This window comes from Pelmatolapia mariae, linkage group LG12, assembly GCF_036321145.2.
Source record: "Pelmatolapia mariae isolate MD_Pm_ZW linkage group LG12, Pm_UMD_F_2, whole genome shotgun sequence".
Lineage (NCBI taxonomy): Eukaryota > Metazoa > Chordata > Actinopteri > Cichliformes > Cichlidae > Pelmatolapia > Pelmatolapia mariae.
Genome location: NC_086237.1, coordinates 24,417,837 through 24,439,581, shown reverse-complemented (window position 1 = coordinate 24,439,581; position 21,745 = coordinate 24,417,837). Strand labels below are relative to the sequence as shown.

General features: G+C 40.8%; 1 protein-coding gene across 1 annotated transcript in view; it reads right to left on the bottom strand.

Annotated features, from left to right (window-relative positions):
- Positions 1–408: 408 nt before the first annotated feature.
- The window catches only part of pcsk5b (proprotein convertase subtilisin/kexin type 5b), an 87,842-nt gene continuing 66,505 nt past the window's right edge, over positions 409–21,745 (bottom strand). The window contains 17 exon segments of the mRNA XM_063489127.1: positions 409–903; positions 1,631–1,841; positions 1,990–2,090; positions 2,560–2,777; positions 2,876–3,056; positions 3,148–3,381; positions 3,504–3,746; positions 4,076–4,290; positions 4,386–4,572; positions 4,816–4,899; positions 5,276–5,482; positions 14,767–14,909; positions 14,911–14,968; positions 18,059–18,127; positions 19,133–19,342; positions 21,199–21,335; positions 21,606–21,708. Of these exon segments, the coding sequence (XP_063345197.1) occupies positions 491–903; positions 1,631–1,841; positions 1,990–2,090; positions 2,560–2,777; positions 2,876–3,056; positions 3,148–3,381; positions 3,504–3,746; positions 4,076–4,290; positions 4,386–4,572; positions 4,816–4,899; positions 5,276–5,482; positions 14,767–14,909; positions 14,911–14,968; positions 18,059–18,127; positions 19,133–19,342; positions 21,199–21,335; positions 21,606–21,708 (3,014 nt within the window). The 3' untranslated portion in view covers positions 409–490.

Below are 21,745 nucleotides of genomic sequence, written 5' to 3'. Positions count from 1 at the left end.
ATATCAGTGTCTGTCTTAAAAATCCTATACTGATCGGTTTCTAAATGTTTATTATATTTTTTACATGTATGCAACAGGCCATTTCTCAGCATAAAAAGATAAATAACATTTTGTTTCACCATAACATTATTTCACACTATTTATCAAACTTGAAAGAACCAAATAATTTTCACCAAAATATTAAAGGACTGTCTGTGTAGATATGAAAACAGGAAACAAAGATGGTTCAAATTTTCAATATGTAGCAAAAAATGTTGATTATACCCATAATTCCTTTCCCAGGGTTGTCTTTTATTATAATTACGCATATCTTTGCCCCACCAGCTAATTAACTGTTAGAAATTAAATATTTTCTAAAGGAATACAACTTGTTTTTTTAAAAAGGATTAAATTAACATGACTGATCGGTTTCTACTTTTAAAAAAAAAGGCATTGCACAGCAAAGTTGCAAAATAAACATCAAACGGAGAACCATCCCTGTCCGCTCTCTTCATCTATACGAGTAGCTCTCATCATCATACTCTAGTTCAATGTCATCTTGATCCAAGAGCCCATACTTGAACTTCTTATACACCGTTCCATCTTGTGCCATGTACACAATATCATCATCTTCCTCTTCTTCGTCATCGTCATCGTCACCGTCAATAATTCTGTCGTTGTACTCCCCAAATGAAGAACTGGCAGGTTGTGGTGCAGTGTCTTCCTTGGTGCTCAGTTTCTGGTACCCTCCAGCTCTAGTTTTGGGTGTAGCGGCACGGGATTTAGACCGAGCATTGAAGATGAGAAAGAGCACTCCACCCACAGAGAGGATGATGAGAACACAAACGAAGGCAAAGACTTTAGCTCCACTGCCCTGAGCTTCCCCCTGCAGCACCACAAAGTTGACATCCAAGATGCACTCGACTAAGAAAAAGGAGAAAGCAGACCATGAGGTTAAAGTGCACAAATCTAAAGTGTGTGTTTGGTTTATCAACTGAAAACTGTTAAATCAGGGGTGTTAATCCGGCCCGCTGGACGGCTTTGGAAAATATGAAGGAGAGAATAAATTTTTGGACTTTTAAATTAATGACAAAAAATTACCTGTTTTTTACCATCCACTGCAGAAATTTCCAGCAAAACAAGAAGATTTTCATCAGTAATTTTACGCATTAATCATGTAGAAAACTGAGATGTGCAGTTGAAACTGCACTTCTTTATCTTATATTAACCTCCTAAGAGCCGAACGCTTCCCTGGCATGCATTTTTAATTTCTCGTAAGTGGATATCAGGCCCTTGTAGAGCAAAAGTTAGTATTGTGGTCTAGACAACCCAAAATGTGATGTCGACATATGTGGACGCCAGGTCCTAGAAGGCTAAGATATCTCAGGGATTAAATGTGCACTTAAACGCCTTTACATTGACAGGAAGTGGAGTTCACTCATTCATGGGCTGTATGAGAATTAAATTATTTAAATAAGGCCAGATGTACTGCAAGATTCACACGCACTTAAACACAATTTTCCATTAACAAGTATGGCGAGAGTATGTGTTCAAAAAGCTAAGGGAGGGATTTTCACTGAAAAGATCACACATGCTGGTCGTAGAGGTGTGTTTGCTGGAAGTTTGTGTTTCAGTGTGGCTCCTCATTTACATTGTGATGACTTGCAGTTGCAGCACTCCCTGGGGATTTGTTGTTCTTTGTGGCGTATCTCATTTCCACAACAGGTCAAGCAGCGACCATCATCAGAGAGGAGTTGGCCCGCGTGGCACACGGTGCAGTTCCATATGCCGGGACCTCGGCAGCCCAAGCAAGACGGGTGGCACGCTCTGCACTTGAGTTTCTCGCTCTCTGACTTTGAGTCCTGAAGAAGAAAACATAGACTGAGTGCGCGGGTTCACACATTTGGTCAGCTCTGGCAAATTGCTGCGTATGATAAGTGTAAGATTAATGAGTAATTTGAACATAAACAAAAACACTTTGTAAATAAAAAAACACAAGAGATCTGTCACCTCTGATGCATCGTAGTAGCCTATTGAACACTTGGCGTTACACATGGTAGCCATCAACGTGTAGCCAAAATAACAGGACTCACAGGCTAAAGCGCTGTTGTCTGAGAGGAGAGAGGCGACAGATGAAGAGCAGTTACAATCGGCATTCGTCTTTGCTACAGTTTAAGATTAGATTTAATGGGAAAATCCATTTATTCCATGTTCCAGAAAAATTGTTCTCCGTTTAATTTAGTATAAAGATTTTTTTTCCTCTCAGCTACCCCTCAGCCTCCTAATAGAGGCACATATGGTTTAAATTTTAAAATCATAGGTCACAGCTTTCTTAAATTCTTGTTTTCATATGAGTTTCAGAAAACTTGACCTTTGAGATTTGAACTTGAGATTTTTAGCAGATGTAGAATTTTCACCAATTTGAAAATCCTACATCTGGTTCTCAACTTATCGTGTTCACAAAGTTCGGTGTCCACATGGCCCAATGGGGTAACAACAATTTCCCATCGACTTTGAGGGGGAAAAATGAGCTATAATGCAGATAAGAATAAATAAATAGACATGACAGGCTTCCCTTACCGTTGCAGGTCTTGCAGGTAGGGTGACACTTGTGACAGCTCATGGAATGACTGACTTGGTAGTATCCTGGAGGGCAGCTCTGCAGGCACTGCCCCCACTGCTTCATGTAGACATAGCCCTCTCTGCAGCTCAGACAGTTTCCACTACCACCTCCCTGACACTGGCTACAGGACGGGTCACAGCGCTCACACACCATGGTGGCTGTGTTGCCAAAGTGACTGAGAAAGAGAAAGAGGATATCTGCTTACTTCATGGTGTTTTTTTATTAAAGGATGTGAGACTACTACTGAGATTTGCGAGCACGTGTTTGCCTGACCCCTCTGAGCAGTTTTCGACGCAGGTTTCTCCCTGCTTGAAGAATCCAGGTTTACAGATGACACACTCCACACTGTGATGGCCAGTACACGTCTTACAGCTGAAGTGGCAGCGCCCACACAAGCGCTCATCCTGGTCCTTAACGTAGTAACCCTCAGGACACTGCAGCACACATGTGTTGTCTGATTGACACAGGCACAGAGTCAGCATTTCAAAAGGAAAAGGACAAGCATACATTAAATATTATGAGCTACAGTACATTTTTTTTCTTACCTAGTAAGAAGTGTGGGCTGTTGCAGCTTAAGCAGTGCTCTTTGCCTGGCCCATTACAACCATGGCAGTGTTTATGGCACTGTTGACACTTCCCATTCTGGTCCTTGTATGAGCTCGGGGAGCATTCACTGTACCACACACAATGTCCAGTGGCATCCTTTTGCCTGCCTTCAGCACAGGTGAGGCAGGATGTAGGCTCAGAGCCTGAGCAGGTCAGACATGAACTGTGGCAATCTGGGGAAATATGAAGCCATTAGACAGAGCCAACTAGAATCTGCGTTTAAATCTCCTGTTACAACTCCACAGATTCATTTTCATTCTCATTGTGTGGTCATGTTAAGTTTCCACCTTCCTACCTTTGCATTCTTTGATGGTCTCATCATAATACGTTTGGCTGGGACACTCAGAAAGACATTCTCCACTGTAACGTACATCTTTGTCACTTTGACATACAGTGCAGTCATCTATGTCGGGTCCATCACACGAAGCACAATCATCATGACAACGCACACACTCCTGCTGGCTCATACTGGCAAAGTAGCCATCAGGACAATCACCCACACACTGATCATCATGGAGAAAGTAGTAACGTGCACAGTCTGGGAAGAAGAAGGAGATGGCAAAATATTTTTTTGTGATTTCCAAAGTCTAAGTATTTATAATTAAAAGCAAAGGATTCAGCTCTTTGTTGTTATTTCATTTCCTCACTTCCTGACCCTCTGCAGCTATTGAATTTAGGTTTCAGGCCTGAATTATTTTCAGTCAAGGCAGCAGAGACAGAGCTCTCTGCATTTCCTGTCTATCCCTCTTCTGCACCCCTTCCTCATCTCCCTTATCTGTTCAGCTACTATCGCCTTTCAAAACAGCTCTTTTTCACATCTTCATCTTCCATTCCTCTCCGCTTCACTGTTCCACTGATCATACTTACTCTTGCACAGGCCATACTGATTGCACTCAGTGCAGTGAGCTGGACAGTGATAGCATTCTGTATCATTGGCATAATAACCCTCAGGACACTGGAGCACGCAGGAGTTGTTCAGCAGCAAGTACGGCCTCTCACAGCTCAGACAGTGAAAGATACTTTCCACACAGGATCCACACCCTGCGCTACATGGCAGGCATTCAAGATCTTTAGGAATCCCTCTGAGAAGCAAGCCAGAGAGATAAGAACAAGATGTTACGGACGTTTTACATTTGTGTGAGTTCAGCAGGGAAAGAAGATGAAATTGAAGAAGCACCTCTGACACTCCACCACACACTTCCTGTTTTCCATATAAAGTCCACTGTGACACTGCTGGCACAAATTGGCAGTCTGGCACATGACACAGCCTTCTGAGCACTCCTCACACTGGCCAGACTTCATGTTGGCAAACATGCCAGAAGGACAGTGAGCCACACAAGTGTGTCGAGCAGTCAAAAAACGGTCTAAAAGAAAAAAAGAAAAACAACACAAACCACATCACTCATTTAAACCGAATGATATTGTCAGTGATTAGCATCTTTCGGCATTTGCTGTATTTGATATTTTTCTATAGGATATATGAAAAACATCATGGTTGATGAAATGATTTATCACCTGTTAAAGGAAAAGCATGGGTTCTGATAGAAATCAAGCTAAAGTATTTTCTAGTTTCACAGGCAGGCTAACACGGCATACAGCCTGCTTACCTGGGAAGCAGGTGGTGCAGTTCTCCTTCCCTTCACCAAGGCAAGTCTTACAGGAGAAGTGGCACGCCTCACGTTTGTACTGAGCTGTCGAAGAAAAGAAAATGGGAAGTGGTTTTTTTAAAAAAAGGAATGACATAAAAGTGACAGAAAAAATAAAAGGACTTTTAAATATGTAAATGCCCCAAAAAATGAAGGATCTGTTACTGAGTACAATAGAAACATGACTTTCAGTTTCTCCAGCTTCATTTAAGTTTGATGTTTTAGTATAAGAGCACTACAGAAGTAAACTCAGAATTTAGTACAATTAAACAAATATGGTGCTGTGAAACTCCTAATTTTACACAAAACATGTAAAACAATACGAGTCTATCACCAATCCACAGGATGCTAGATGGATCGTGCTGATGGCAGTTAGAACTGAGGTCAAATTAACATTTACTCTTTTTGTAGCTACACTTACTTTTTTTGAAGTGTTTCTCAAGGGAAGAGGCACGCTGGCTTCTCTCTAAACACTCTCCGTTCCTCAGCATAAACCCATCCTCGCAGGAGTCACAGTCATTGTATTGTGGCCCTCGGCAGCTACAACAGCTGTGGTGACAAGGCTCGCACTGCCGGCTTTTTTCATTCACAAAGGAACCTTCTTCACAAGGATCCACACACTCGCCATCTAAACACACAAAGAAAATGTGTAATGCATATAATGAAAAATGTCACATGTGCAGATGACTCCAGGTTTTTGATGCTTTTGGTATTTTATTGTTGTTGGGTTTTTTTGCCTGGTATTTGGTAGAGATGGCACGATACCACTTTTTTATGTCCGATACCGATATCATAAATTTGGATATCTGCCGATACCGATATGAATCCGATATAGTGTGTTTTTTAATCAATAAAACTGTTTTTTTAATATATTGCTGCATTTTGTATAAGTTAATATTCAAGTTTCAATAAACAACAACACTAAAGCTATTCTGTTATACCTGTATGTAAAAAATACACTGCACCCAAAATATTTCATAGTTCAGCAAAACTGATCAATCTAATAAACTTAAACCTACTCCATCCTTCCTACTCTGGTATTTTAAAGAGTACTTAGCAGAAATATTAAGCAACCTAACTAATAGGGTTGCAAACTCCCAGCAAAAAAAAATAGGGAAACACCCCCCACCCTCCATCTCATGATGCTTAATCGACGTAATCAACTTTAATTTGATGCAGTGTGGGGGAAAAAATGCACAGAAATCAATTATTTTTCAAGAATAATTAAATAGATTCAACATCTTTCTTCAACAGAATTGCAGACTGCACAGATGGTATCTTCCCAAAGGAAACAGTAGTATAGCTTACTAGTGTATATTACCTCCTGCTAAATGTTAGCAAGACCAAGGAGGTTATTGTCAACTTCCAGAGAGACCCCACCTGTCACCCCCCATTGACCATCGACGGCGCTGCGGTGGAGAGGGTGAGCAGCACCAAGTTCCTGGGGGTGCACATCAGTGAGGACCTCTCCTGGACCACCAACACAGCATCACTGGCCAAGAAAGCACAACAGCGCCTCTACTTCCTACGCAAACTCAAGCGGGCAAGTGCTCCACCACCCATCCTGACCACATTCTACAGAGGAACCATTGAAAGCATCCTTTCCAGCTGCATCACTGTGTGGGGCGGTAGCTGCACTGACTATAACAGGAAAGCTCTACAGCGCATTGTGAGAACAGCTGAGAGGATAGTTGGTGTACCACTCCCCTCCCTGCAAGACATCTACACCACCCGCCTTACCCGCAAAGCCATCACAATTGTCAACGATGCAACCCACCCCGCGCACTGTCTGTTCAGCCTCCTGCCCTCTGGAAAAAGATACAGAAGTCTCCGCTCCCGCACTACCAGGCTCACCAACAGCTTCATCCACCAGGCTGTGAGACTGCTGAACTCTCTCCCCTCCCGGCTCCCAGCCAGCAGAAACACCAGACTGGCAGGAGTATAGGAAGACAGACTGGACCCCCCCCCCCACACACACACACACACACACACGACTACCTCTGCATTACAATTGCACACACCTGCTGCCTTATATTTTTTGTATTTTTAGTATTTTCTTTAGCACTATTTATATTATTATGTGTGCCTATGCCAAGAGGCACACATATTACTATTGCTCGGATTTATTATTATTATTATTCTTCAGTTTATGTGTGCCTATGCCAAGAGGCACACATATTACTATTGCTCGGATTTATTATTGTGTGGATGCTGGAGGCATCCACACTATTGAGTTCCTGTTTCTCTTTATTCTTTATTATTCTACTTTATTATTATTATTCTAGTTGCCACTTTTGCACTTTTTTTGGCACTTTTCTACTTCCACAATTTTCAGTCGATTTTCACCGTTCAAATTTTAAACTATTCTGCTATTTCTGCTAATGTGTGCTATGACTTTTGGTATTTTTTGCTATTATACTTTTTAAAATATTACGCTTTTTTCCTTTAATTTGTCCTATTGAAATGAATGGGAAACTTCCGCAATTCTGCTAAAACTTGCTTGTTTTTGAAACTTAACTACTTCCTCATACTTTCACCTAGAACAACCATTCAAACTTTAAAATGTTCACAAATTTTTCTGCTATTGTTGTATGATTCAGCTTTTTCATATCTGTTACCATTTTCATCTTATCCCTCTTTAAGTTTTGAGTTTCATTTTTGTGATTTTTCACAAAATACATGCGTTGTTATGGTTGCTATGCACTTGGCTTTCAGTGAGCCACTGTAAGTTTTGCAGTCTTCTCTTCATGTCCGAACAACTTCTTGCTACTTGCTCAATTTTCACTCAACTTCCACAAATTATACATCAAAACGTAGGTATTTTTGCTGGCTTTCAGAAAATGTCACTGTCATTGTTGTGGGATTTATAGAATTTTGCCAAATCTCCTCAGACCAACACAAGGTCGGAAAAGTCTCCATACAAAGTCAATGGAGAGTTTGTTCAAAACCACAGCTTGATTTCTGTCATGAGAGGCATATTCGAATCGTCATATCTCCCTAACGAAGCGAAGTTAAAACATGAGGCTTGTCCCAGTATATCTTTAGACACTCCTGACGCTCACAATTCAAGAATTTTTTTCTCAAATATTACCATTTGGCCATGAATTGGGTTTGTTTGAGGGTAGGAAATTTGTCCCTCGCTCAGATTTCTTCAGATTTCAAACTCTGGAAATGAACCACTTTTTTCTCTCGTCATAACTTTTTGTTGGATTTCCACAGAGACCTGAAAATTTCCATGACTGTTCACCAAAGCCTGCTGTCTCTTACGGTGAAAAAATGATATCGATACTCCAAATAGATTTAGAGTTAGAAAGCGTTGTTTGAGGGCAGGTCAAGGCAGTTTTCGCTTCGCCTCTACTCAGTTATGGTGCATTACAAGTCAAATATCTTTAATAATTCATATTTTAATGATAAATCGTGAACACTTTAAGATTCCCCCATCTCTTCTGAACAAAACGGTGTAAGAATGACCATTCTAGCCCCTACGGTTAGGAAATTATGGCCATTTGTTTGAGGGGAATGCTCACTATGACAAATACACTGCAGAAATCCTGTCTCTCTCTGTGTCTGTGTGTGTAAAAGCCTGCACTTGGTGCACCAGTTTTGGCGGGAAAAAGCACACAGCCTCTCTGATTGGTGAATTCAAATTAAGCAGCTCCCAGGCTGCTTGACTGACCTAGAGTCTTGCTTGTCTCTCCCTGTGTGTGTGTGTGTGTGTGTGTGTGTGTGTGTGTGTGTGTGTGTGTGTGTGTGTGTGTGTGTGAGAGAGAGAGGGAGAGCCTTTTTATGGGAGCATCTTACTGTATGATTTAAATTCAATATATTTAGACTGGTTGACTGAATTTGGTCCTGTGTGTGTCTCTCTGTGCTTGTGTGTTTCTATATGTGTCCATCTTTGTGATTGTGTGACTGTTATACTTTTTTTTACTGATTTTTTTTTCATTTAACAATTACATTTGAGGGACCCTTAGCATGTTCAGGATTTTTTCAGCTGTCCACTTTGCTTTTCCAATTTTTCTATTTAAGTTATTACTATTGTGCTAAGTCATAACATTTCTGCTGCTTTTCAGTATTTGTGCTAAATACAGCATTTCTGCTAAATCATACTGTTTCTGCTATTTCATAAGATTTTTGCTACATGTAATGTTTCTGCTAAAAAATACAATTTCTCCCAAATATAGTATTTTTGATTAATTATAGTTTTTCTACCAAATCATAGTACAGTTTTACTGCTTTTTATATGGCTTCTAAGACAACCAATCATGTCTGAGGGCTTGCACATTCAAATTTGCATATTGGGGCCCTCGTGGCTTCTTAGATAACCAATCATCTATGTCATATATCTGTGATATTTCATATTTTTATTTTAAATGGTCAACATTTCAAGATTCTCCCATGTCTTCTGAACAAAACGGTCTAAGAACGACCATTTTAGCCCCTACGGTTAGGAATTTATGGCTGTTTGTTTGAGGGGAGTCCTCACTATGAGAAATAGACTGCAAAACTGCTGTCTCTCTCTGTGCTGTAAGAGCCTGCACTTAGTGCACCAGTTTTGGTGGGAAAAATACACAGCCTCTCTGATTGGTGGATTCAAATTAAGAAGCTCACAGCTGTTTGACTGACCTAGAAACATGCTGTTAACAGCCCTGTTCACTTGTTGATGCTGCTGCTGTGTGTGTGTGTGTGTGTGTGTGTGTGTGTGTGTATGTGTGTGTGTGTGTGTGTGTGTGTGTGTGAGAGAGAGAGAGAGACAGAGAGAGAGAGAGAGAAAGACACACACACAAAGACCCTTTTTAGGGCAGCATCTCATTGTTGGATAAAAATATAATATATTCAGACTGTTTGACTGGCATAGACCCTGTGTGTGTGTCTCTCTCTGTACATTTGTGTATCCATATTTGATTTTCTGTGTATTTGGTGATTTGTGTATCTATATTAGATTTTGTGTATATCTGTTGGCTGTTCGTATTTGTTTTTTTCTAAATGTATTTTTATTTATTTTTTTTCACAGGTGAACAAAAATTAGTTTTGAGCTTACTTAACCATCTTCCTTTTTGTTCAGCTTGTCATTTTACCTTTCCAATGTTTTCACTTAAGTTATTACTATTCTGCTCAATCATATTATCTGTTCTAAATCATTGTTATTAAGCTATATTGTAGGATTTCTGCTAAATCATAGTATTTCTACAATATTATATTTTCCTTTCTAAATTTAGCATTTCTGCTATAGAATAGCATTTCTGCTATGTTATAATACTTGTGCTAAACTGGAGTATTTTTGCTAAAACATAGTATTTATTTAAAATTACAATATTAATAGTATATTATAGTGTCTCTTGTAAATCACAGCATTTCTGCTATGTTGTACTGTTTTTCTAAATCATAGTATTTCTGTAATGTTTCAGATTGTTTGGCTAAATTTATTCTTTCTGTTATCTTATACTATTTCTCCTAAATTCTTGTATTTTTGAGAAGTTATCGTGTTTCTGGTAAGTTAAAATATTTCTGCTAAGTTCTGCTATGCTATTGTATTTCTGCCGAGTATTATGTTTCCTCTAAGATATTACAGTTCTGCTAAGTTACTACATTTTAGCAAAGTTCATTTGCTTCTGCAAAGTTTTTACAATTTCTGCAACTTTTCAGCTTTTTCAGCTAGTTTCAGCAGACAGCTTTAGCTGTAAAGCATCCACACTGCATTTTCGCAGGAAATGCAAATTTTTCTAGTTATTATTATTCTTCAGTTTCCGCCTGAAATTTTGCAGCGAATCTCGCCCCGCAGTTTTGAGACAAGCTTCATATATGTTACCTCATTTTGTGCGGCTGGATCAGGAATGGTGTGCTATGACTTTTGGTGTTTATGACTATTATAGTTTTTTAAATATTAATATTTTAGTGAAAATTTTCCCGCGCCTCTCTGCCGAACAGTTTTGACAATACGGTTACATATGTTAGATCATTTTGTGCGGCTGGAGCTGGACTAGTATGGTATACACTTTTGGTGTTCATGACTTTTATACTTTTTGAAATATTTTGATTTTAGTGCAAATTTAGGCCAATTTCCATAGAAACAGACTTTATTTGTGGTGGGTTGGCTCTCTCTAGTGGTATACCGGAGTAGTACGGCCGAAAATCTGTATGCTTGTTTTTAAACTCAATATCCCATAATCCATAGCGCGCCTCTGCCGAGTTAAACAATGGCGGACACCTCTTCGTTTTAAATGTCTTTTATTCGTGTTTCTAGGTCACAAAATAAACTTTTAAGATATTTTCAGGCGAGAATGTAGGTGTGTAAACTTCAAATATCTGCTCGTTTTGTCAAAACATCCCATATTATATCTGACGATGTTGCCGGCTAACTAGCTAGCGTGGCTAGCGCCGCTAGCTAGCGCCGCTAGCGACCCTTCGAGCACCCGGGCTTGCCTTTAGTGAGGCTGCTGACCATCACCTGATCGCTCGCCAACAGACTTTGTCTTAGGTGGATTTATTTTTCGTTTATATGGGCTGATGATGCTGGTCGATGTGGAAAAAATAACTGAGTTGTTTGGTCTTGGCTAACGCGGAGCTACAACCGGAGCTACAACCGAGAGCAGCTATCTACCGGTGTGTGTCAGAAAAACATGCGAGGAACGAGACATACGAGGCGGCGAGGGGACCGCCAATCGACCGGTGGTAGATCGTGGATCAGGGAAACCAAAGGCAGGAGCGTGAGGTGAACTGAATTTCAGGTAAGAAGTTATGAATTGCACAGGAGTTTCTATAGAGCAGTGTGCGCGCTAAGTTACTGACGTTGAACTTTATTTTATTCATAAGAGTTAGTCCGTAGAGTTGTCGTACAAACGGAATCGTCCCACATTCAGAGAAAATATTACGATTTATTCTGTCGTTATGAAGCCTCCCCTGTCATTCTCTGGCCTGTTGCAACTTCAATCGTGAAACTGATCAACGATCGGCTTTTCGCTCTTGTTTATCGCGCTAAACACAGCAGCACGTTTAAGCTTGATCAGCTGTTGTTACAATTCATTTGATTTTAATTTCGCGGCTGGTCCAAACCAGGAGATGTCCTTACTGAATCATCAGAGCTGAACTGGTGATGGAGAAACAGGTTTACCCTTTAGGTGACATGAATGAGTTGAAGGGAAGTTATGAACTGTTTCTGAGAGACTCCTGTTTTTGTGTAGCTGACAGCTGGTAACTGTGCAGGGGCTGATCTAGCAAAGCTTTTGCCAGGGGGCCAGGTAGGGCATTAACAGGGAAAGGGGGACACAAAGATATACTTTTCTTTCTTACTCTCATATAAAATATTTAGCTTTTTATTAAATACTTATCTGCATCTTACAACCAAAGTTTGTATAATAATATACAAGATTGGCTGTAGACCATGGTTAATCATTCAGAACACTGTGTAAAAATAACAAAAAGCAAAAAGTGAATGCAAAAGTGCATAAATATTTATTTTACGTGTTTGATGTGAGCTGAACTGGTGATGGAGAAACAGGTTTGCCCTTTAGGTGACATGAATGAGTTGAAGGGAAGTTATGAACTGTTTCTGAGAGACAAATAAACACCCAGCTCCTGTTTTTGTGTAGCTGACAGCTGGTAACTGTGCAGGGGCGGATCTAGCAAAGCTTTTGCCAAGGGGCCAGGTAGGGCATTAACAGGGAAAGGGGGACACAAAGATATACTTTTCTTTCTTACTCTCATATAAAATATTTAGCTTTTTATTAAATACTTATCTGCATCTTACAACCAAAGTTTGTATAATAATACACAAGATTGGCTGTAGACCATTGTTAATCATTCAGAACACTGTGTAAAAATAACAAAAAGCAAAAAGTGAATGCAAAAGTGCATAAATATTTATTTTACGTGTTTGATGTGTGTGGCGGGGCGTGGTCTGCAGTGCCGCTGCAGGGGAGGTGGACCCACCTGAGCGGCACCTGCAATCACGCCTCTCGGGTGTAGTCTGTGCTCTCTCGGCTTTTATTTTGGGTGTGTATCGGGCTGTGAGTTGAAAAGCTACAGCCGGCTGTGTGGGTACACCAACCATGTGTGAAAAGTGGTCCATAACGTAATGCTTCAAAGCGTGTTCAGGCAAACATTGTCGGGTCTGCCGTGGTACAATGGCACTTCTGCTCATGAACCTGTGTGCACAGCATCTACAAATCGGGGCTGTACAAAGTCACTTCATCTTTACCCAAAACTGTAAACTGTCATCTGTGAGGCTCGAGCGGTGTTTGTTTTTACCATAGTTCATGGTGGAGAATGGCTGCTCTTCTGACTTTTGCTCTCTGTAGCTGTATGAATGGCAAACTACACTGATTCGCAGCGGCATAGGCACACTTAAAATTTCTTCTGAAATTTTCGCTTTCTAGTTTATATTACTATTACTACTGCTACAGTCTTATGCTGCATTAAAACAAAAACACTTACCAACCACAACCTGGGACTACGTCAAGTGAACTAGTACACTACTTTCCAGGGCGCACTGTGGAACACTTTATTATATGTTATATGTTATGTGTAGGTCCTGTCTTGTTATATCCTGTATGTTACCTAAATGTTGTGCATCTGCACTTTATTGTTGTCTATGTCTACGCATGGGACAGTGTGAAACGTAATTTCAATTCCTTTGTATGGCAAGTACATCTGAAGAAATTGACAAATAAAACTGACTTTGACTTTGACTTTTGACTTTGACTTTAGACTTAACAGTTATATACAGTAATGGACTTCTATATATTTTACATAAGATTAAAACTTGGGGTGTAAGATTCAGATAATTATTTATTAAAAGCTAGACACTTTAAATGAGAATAAGAAAGAAAAATATGTCTTTGTGCCCCCTTTTCCCTGTTCATGCCCTATTGGCCCCCCTGGCTAAACTTTGCTAGATCCGCCCCTGCACAGTTACCAGCCGTCAGCTACGTAGAAAAGGATCCTGGTCTAGAAAGTAATATTAAATACATTCTAACAACAGCTTATCAAGCTTAAACGTTCTGCTGTTGTTCAGCCGCTGGTTTCCTCTTTCTGGCGCGAAGTGGGCCAAAAACAAACAAGAAAGACAGACTCGCGACAGAAAAGCCGATCAGCTGATCATTAATCAGTTTCACAATTGAAATAGCAGCAAGAAGAGGTACTTGCTCCATATATCGGTTGTTAAGCTTAACGCGGGAATGCTTCACAAACATTCAGAGATGAACTTACACACTTCCTTTACTTCTCTCTGGGATAACTTCATCGGAGATGAAATGCTGGTTTGGTAGCGAGGCTACAAATACACACAGCCCTCTATCAGGTGAGGCATACTGCTCCGACGTGCTACGGTTATGAGCCGAGTTACGCCGTGTCGCAGGTTTTGTGAGATGCTTTTTTGATATTTAATGGATCGGATTACATTTTTTATTTCTCTCCGATATCCGATCCAGTAATTTACGTCAGTATCAGACCGATACCGATACGTAATATCGGATCGGTCCATCTCTAGTATTTGGTACATAAATAAAACTGAAGTAAAAAAAATTGAATTGGATTTGTTCTGTGCATTAGTGTGAGTTTTACTTGTAAATCTTGACTGCTTTGTCGTGCTGGCTTGTCAGGAGACAAATGTTCCTGCTTTCCTTGTCGGTGCATGAAAATCTCAGTCGAACTTGGTCAGAATTTAGCCATTAAAAATTATGACTCTGTGCCATTAAGAATTAAGGCAGTTCTGAAAGAAAAAGGAGGATCCAACCACTACTAGCATGCTATATCTAATAAAGTGGCCAGTGAGTGTATATCCTTAAAACACAAAGCATCATTTCTGGTTTTCAGTTCCTCACTTTGTCTACCAAATGTAGTTACATATTTTTCCATCGGCAGTTTATTATCTGATATTTTTGCTACACACCAAATAAGAAATGTTTCAAATGTTACCGGAGACATAAAATCCATCTTCACACCAGTAGCACTGGGACTGGTCACAGATTACACATTGTTTATCTTCACATGGAGCGCACACCATGGCATCTTCCACACTGTAGGTCCTTAATGGCTTACTCAACTGAGGAGACTTACTGGTAGTAACCTTCTTCACATTTAAGGCAAACAGTTTCCTGCTCCTGATCTCCCAAATCATCTGTGGCGAAAAGCAGAAATTGAACCACACAACAAAAAAGGGTAAAAAAACCCAAAAAAAACCAAACCTGCCTTGGTATGCATTTCTGAAATTCTTGTTTAAATCTAATTTAAATATGATGATTTTTAAACAAGTGAGGTGAGGAACCAGTGAAGCAGGTAGTAACTGTTTGAATGCAGTTTCTTTAGACAGCAGCAGGAGGCACTCTGACAACACATATCAAATGTGTTCAGCTCAGCACAGAAATGAATGGCATGCTCAGATCGATCATAAGCTGAGTGTGATCAATTTTAAAGCAAGAAAGAGACCTAATCCACAAAGCAAATGTAAAAGTCAGCGAGTCTCCGTGCTCACTTTGGTTCCAATCTTTAAGATCAGTGCGTTTCTCTCATCCCCAATAATTGCAAGTGTGGGGGTGCAAGTGTGTGATTTTCTGTTTGTCAAGCTTGCACTGCAGGTGTACTTCTGCTTAAAACACACACACACACACACAAAATGCATAATGTGAGTGATGGGTTATGAATTCTTTTCCCTGTTTTCGTTAGACCAGGAAACATATGGAGGGGATATTAATAAGTAATTCAGGTGAGCGTGTGACTGTTTTTCTACACGCAGCAAAGGAAGAAACTTGTTTTCTTGCAAACTAATTAATTCGTGCTGCCACTCAAAACCATCCAACTGGTAAGTGGGAAAGAGTCACACTGTCATCCCTTAGTCCAACAATGTCAAAACATCTCGAAGGACAGAGAGCATGGGGGTGGGCTTTTAAAACCCTGCATCTGCAGACTTTCCCTTGGGACCTTCATCCTCTCCAGAAAAAGCCTCTGCCGACCCCCTCTACACCCCCTTTCCTCTCCCTGCTTCTCTCCAGCACCCGCAACTTAGCACTGCACTGGTTTGCACTTCAATGCAGTCGACAAGCCACTACCTGTGAAAGCAATTACTCATACAGAGAGAGACTGAGAGAAAGGAAAGGTGGGAGGGACAGAGGTATATAGAAGAGGAGACAGCGAGCGAGGAGCCGGAAATCATGCCTCCAGGCTGTGTCTGTGTGTGAGAGAGGGAGAGGGAGAGAATAGCGCCCGCATAAATATTAACTGTGCATGCCAGGGGAGGGGGGATTTCAACAGAATTTAAAACCTGTACGCACATCCTGAACTATTCACTTGTGGAATGTGGACGCACTCACACATATTACGCAAGCAACAATCACACTTTAAAGCAAAAGTTATACATGCTCAGGAGGGAGAATTGGTGAACTCGTTTTTAACATCAACAAACACAAATCATCAATTCAGCAAGAGAAACCGAGAAAGTGTGTTTATGAAAAACTCCTTGATATTCCTGATACAAAGAGACAAGCATAGAAATGAGATGCAGTGCATTAAAAGGGCTGAGCTCTGGGGGTGAAACCGAGCTTTGGCATGCAAACAGCCTCTGAGCAAGAGGTTTAACTCTTTATTACTCCTTTTTATAATGGACGGGAAGAGGTCAATGGTAGCTGCGATTCCTGAAAAATTAGTAAACAAATGGAAATCCATTAACTATTTAAGCCATCCTCACTTGTATCAAATGGAGTGTGGCACGAACAGCCATGTAGAGATGTTATGAGGAATGAAAATAAGGATGGGACCCAGACAGACAGAAAGGCCTTTTTTTATTTAATGTTGGAAAAATACTGCAGTACACGCCCTATGTGCTAAAATAAGCAAGATGAAGGTCTTGAGTCCCAGGTAAAGGACAAAATACGGCGATTTCATCAGATCACACCCAGGTACACAAGAAGCACGCATCAGTGCCATTCCTGAAATTACCCAGAACCAAAAGCTTGACTAATCCAATTGTAAAATATTTTCAAGCCTCTCGCCACTGATTACAAATCGTAGTATCCTAAGAGGATTACAGGACATAAAGCTGATGACGAGTCAAAAAAGACGCGTTGAATTTATAAGATGGTGAAGCTAGGACTGAGAAACATCTGCTGCACCTTATCACACACTGTCAGGCTTTTGAATTCATTGACTGATCTCATCCAATGTTATAAACCTCGAGCCTACAGTTTCTTAATCTCTCAGGGAAATGAAAACAAAATCCAATGCCAAGCGGTTAGGAATTTGGTTTCTTATAAAACACAATAGCGCATGATTTAATCCCCTCATATATCTATTCATAATTATGATTTAAGGCTTAATATCATACACCCAAACCTGACAGCCAAAAGTCCTCCACAAGCAGTATTTAGATAAAGCTGCATTCCCTACGCTGACACACAGAGGATGACCTCTGGCACGAGTATGAGCGCACACACACACACACACACACACACACGTCAGATGTCAGTGACAGAAAACGACATGGTTTCGTCTTTACTCTGGCCTGTGGCATCACGTCACACAGCCAATCATCTCAAATCTCTAATGCGCTGACTGACTTGTTTGGCTTGCAGAATTGTGATTGCTACGACTGGGTGGGTGGCAAGAGCGAAACTGAAGAAACGTATTCCACCCAGAGTGCATAATGACATAATAACAGTGAGCCTCCACCTCAGACTAGTTCAGCTCCACAATAACAATTTTCCACGGTATGTTGATAATTACCCCTCAGCCCTTTCGCCTTAATGTGAGTTGTACCGATAGTGCTCCACAAATCTCATCCACACTAAGTCTATATGGTTTTCCCAGTGAGCGGAAAGTGCTCAGAGATTTAAGAGCGCCTGACTTTTTCATAAATTGACTCAGTTGTTGGGGGCTCCTCTAAGTGAATTGATGTACCTGCAGTAATGGAGAGCCTACAGCAGAGCGTGAGGTGCAACTAAAATCAATCGCAACGTCATTAAATGCAGCGGCGATGCCTCACTCCTTTCAAACACGTTTAGAGAGTACCCCTCTTTAGTAGGTGTCATGTTTGCGCTTTCACAAATGTATCTCACCGATGAGCGGTGCAGGTTGGCTCATGATTATTAATTCATGATTTTGTGCAGCGCCCTGTGACTGCCTCTGCCTCTTATTTTCTAGAGTCTGGTTTTGTTTATGCAGGTCGGTTGATGGAGAAGGTTGGATCAGCCAGACGATGGAAAGAAAAAATGCTTACTGCGTTTACACTGTGCGCATCCGTCATCACAAAGAAGACACTTTTCATCCTCTGCATCTGAGGCCTCACCTGATGAACACAAGTGGACACAAATTAATAAGATTATATATAAGGACAAAAAGGCAGAGATATCACATACAGCACAGCTAACGAACCCCGGCAAGGTCCTCAGCCTGTCTGTGCAGGTCTGCCTTCCACATAAGATCAACATCTCGCCTTATTCTCCAACTCATAAACTTTATCTCCTCACTTACACACTGCCATCATTCCTCTGTCTCAAATTCACTGTTGTGAAATCTTAAGTACCTAACTCCACCACTCCTCCTTATCTCAAATGCAGTATCTCAAAAAATATAACATCTCACTCAAAAATTTCAGCTCTTACTCAATACTCGATTTGCTGGCATCCGCATTTGATCTCCCACGATGAGATAAAGTGCAACGGGTTCGTCCTTCTCAATCTTTTCAACTTTAAGAAAACATTTGGCAAGTGTTTATTGGGCTGAACAGATCGGGAACAGAAAGTAGACGTAAGAACACATCAGCTCTGTGTCGGCCAACAGATGAACGAAGTTAAGTCTGATTGTATTACTCTACTAGGGGATCAGTTTTTATAGAGCTTTTTGCTACAAAAATAGCTGCTTCACTGAATAAACTTTCAATACCATCTATTATTCTGTCATTACTATACTTCAGTCGGGACCAACATTTGTTCTAATTTATATTTGGCAGCTTTGTTCCAGAGACTAAGGCTCATTTATGAACAGAGAAGGCTTCAATTACAACAGATATGAGACAGTCAAACACAGCATGAAAAGGATGAGGGGGGTTGCAAAGCTGCTTGCAAATGTAAAATCCTCGCTTTAAAAACCTGCTCAGCTGCTCAGCTGAGTTGCAGCTTGTTGAAGTTGTCTTTTGGAGACCATTTTCCTTTTTATGTTCTCTTTAAAATACGGCTGCATGTGTTCTCACAGACTTGTATATATTGTTTTATTACAAATTATATTATTAATGCACTTTTTCTTTATAGAAGGTGACCCTACTACCTGTACATTCTGTACCGGCGTATCTCACCTGTGCTGCAATGCAGTGGGATGCAGTGGCCATTTCTGAGCTTGTGTCCTGTGCTGCATTGGAGGCAGCGATCTGTTTCAGTGCAGATGATGCAGTGTGCCGGACACGCGTCACACCGTCTCCCTTCAGAGCCTTCAAACTGGAACAACCCCTCTGGGCAGACATCCAGGCACTGACCCTGAAAGAGGTACCTGGCCACGCCAAACATATCTGAGGAAGAGCAAGAAAAGCAAAAGTTTTAGGAAAAGAAATCTGAAGGAGGAGTGCTGAAAACAGCTTTGAGGACATACTCAGACACAGAGTCATACACAGGTTAGGACAAAGCAGTTTTACTGCAGGCGTTTAAAGGAAGGGTATATGGATGTTTTGGTATACCGCAAGGCACAGCCAGTCACACGTGGGAGCTTCTCCTGTAAAATGTATGGAAGCCAGGAAAGATGATAAAATAACCCAAATTCATAGGCAGCCCAATTATTTATTCACACAGGTTTAGAGACCAGTCAACAACCCCTTTGCAAATCTACATTTTTTGTTGGCATAAATATTTATGTAAACAATAATAATAAGCTTTTTACAACATTTAACACATTTTGTTTGATCCTTAAAAAGTGTTTTAAACCTGCTGGACATTCAAATGAAACAATTTATTGGCCTTAAATCAGGACACGTGCTTTTCAAAGTCAAATATTTTTTAATCTGTAAATGCAATGATATTTAAATGTCAACATTAACCCAGTAAAAGGTTTTTCACAGTTAGTCAGCTAAACACCCTCAGCCTGCCACTCTGTATTTGCTTTCGCTGTAATTAAATTTTTTTTAAAAATCTGTGTCTGGCTGTAATTTCATAGATGTCTGGGCTTGTCCGCGTGTGTGTCAGCATTTTTAAACTGACACTTTAGCATTTTGCTTGTTTCATCCATCTGTATCTTCGCTCCTCGTAGTAGTGACGAGCAGGGGCGTCGAACATGACTTTCAAAGACCTGTCCTCTCAGTACGGAGCTCTACGCATGTGAGCGTGACTGGCCAAGATAAGAGAGGTTGTTTTGAGAGAGGAATGACAAGGGCAGAGGCAGATAGAGGGTCTGTTCAAACTATTATTGTTATGTCTCATTGAGCCTCAGACAGACCGGCAATTAAATGGAACCACATTTGCAAACACAGTCTGACAAGCTTGCCGGCTAATTGAGAGTGTATGCACATGTGAAGGTGACAGAGAGAGAGAGAGTGTGTGTGTGTGTGTGTGTGTGTGTGTGTGTGTGTGTGTGTGTGTGTGTGTGTGTGTGTGTGTGTGTGAGTGAAAGAAAAATCTGCTGTTAATCTTCTTTTGGCTGTCTGGTATCTCAAAGTGAGTGCGTGAGTGGGGGCTAGGTGTGTGAGTAACACAATCTCCCCAGTGTAAATACATTCATTCAAACAGCCATAATACCTCCTGAAATAGTGTGATAAACAGAGTTATTACTACCATCCTCAGGTTGATATTTCTTCAGCTGTGGTTGCCTAATGATGTCCGGATTTTATAACTGCTGTTATGAGGGGAGGAAAAAGGCTTTTTGATAGACTGATTGGCTGCACAAGATCAGAAAACATGCAGTTTTAGAGGAAGTAAAAGTAGTCATTAAATACAGACCTTTTTTTTTTTTTGACTGATCTGAAAAGCTGACCAAAGTGCAGTGACCTCTAAAGCACACAAATGACTAATATACGTTTTATCCACATCTATCAGCAGACCTTGGGTGACCTGCTGCATTAATTAGGTTCACTCATTTTTGGAGGATTTATTGATGGAGTCTGGCACAAATGAGTCTTTGTGTGAACCAAAGGATACTATGAAGAGGCCCGATTGGATGGATGGATAGGCCTGATGGATACTTGGAGACTTGCAGCTAAACCTTTGCAAAGAGCTACCTGCGTCAGTTCAAAGAGTGCAGCTTTTATGTGGCAGCAAAGAAATAAAGGACGTTTTTATCTGCACTAACTGGAGCTGCGTTTCCCTGAAAGCTAACTCAATGCACTTGTGATCGATGTTTATGCTTTTCTAGGGGCATTAATGTATATTTTAAATATACCTGTGTCACAGGTGGTGCAGCTATGAGCTCCCTCATCAGTACACTCCTGACAGGTGTGGTGACAAAGGTGGCATTGTCTTCCCACGGCATAACGGCCCTTCTGACAGCGGGTGTCACAGCGTCCTTCATCAAAGAACCTGCAGGTGGAACAAAATTAGGCCCAGCTACTGTATATAATATCCATATTTATAGCGTAACAAGTTGCTGCACTTGCATGACAAGTTGACAAGTTTAAGAAGAAGATTTCACAAATTAAAACAGGTTAATCCAAACCCAATGGAACTTTTTTTTTTTTTTAGGTTTGTGTAATTATATTAGCTCCTTCCTTTGGTGGGTTGGCTCAATTGTAATGCAAGTTTCATCTTTTCAGTATACACTACAGATGTTTGTGTGTCAGTGGCTGTCACCGTGTTGCAGGGCAGCTGCTGCAGTCATTTCTCTCCGGACCCTTGCACCTCAGACAGGAAGGATCACATGGGCGGCACTTGTTGTGTTTACTCAAGTACTCTCCTGCCGATAGAGAGCCACAGAAAACAGCATCACCGCG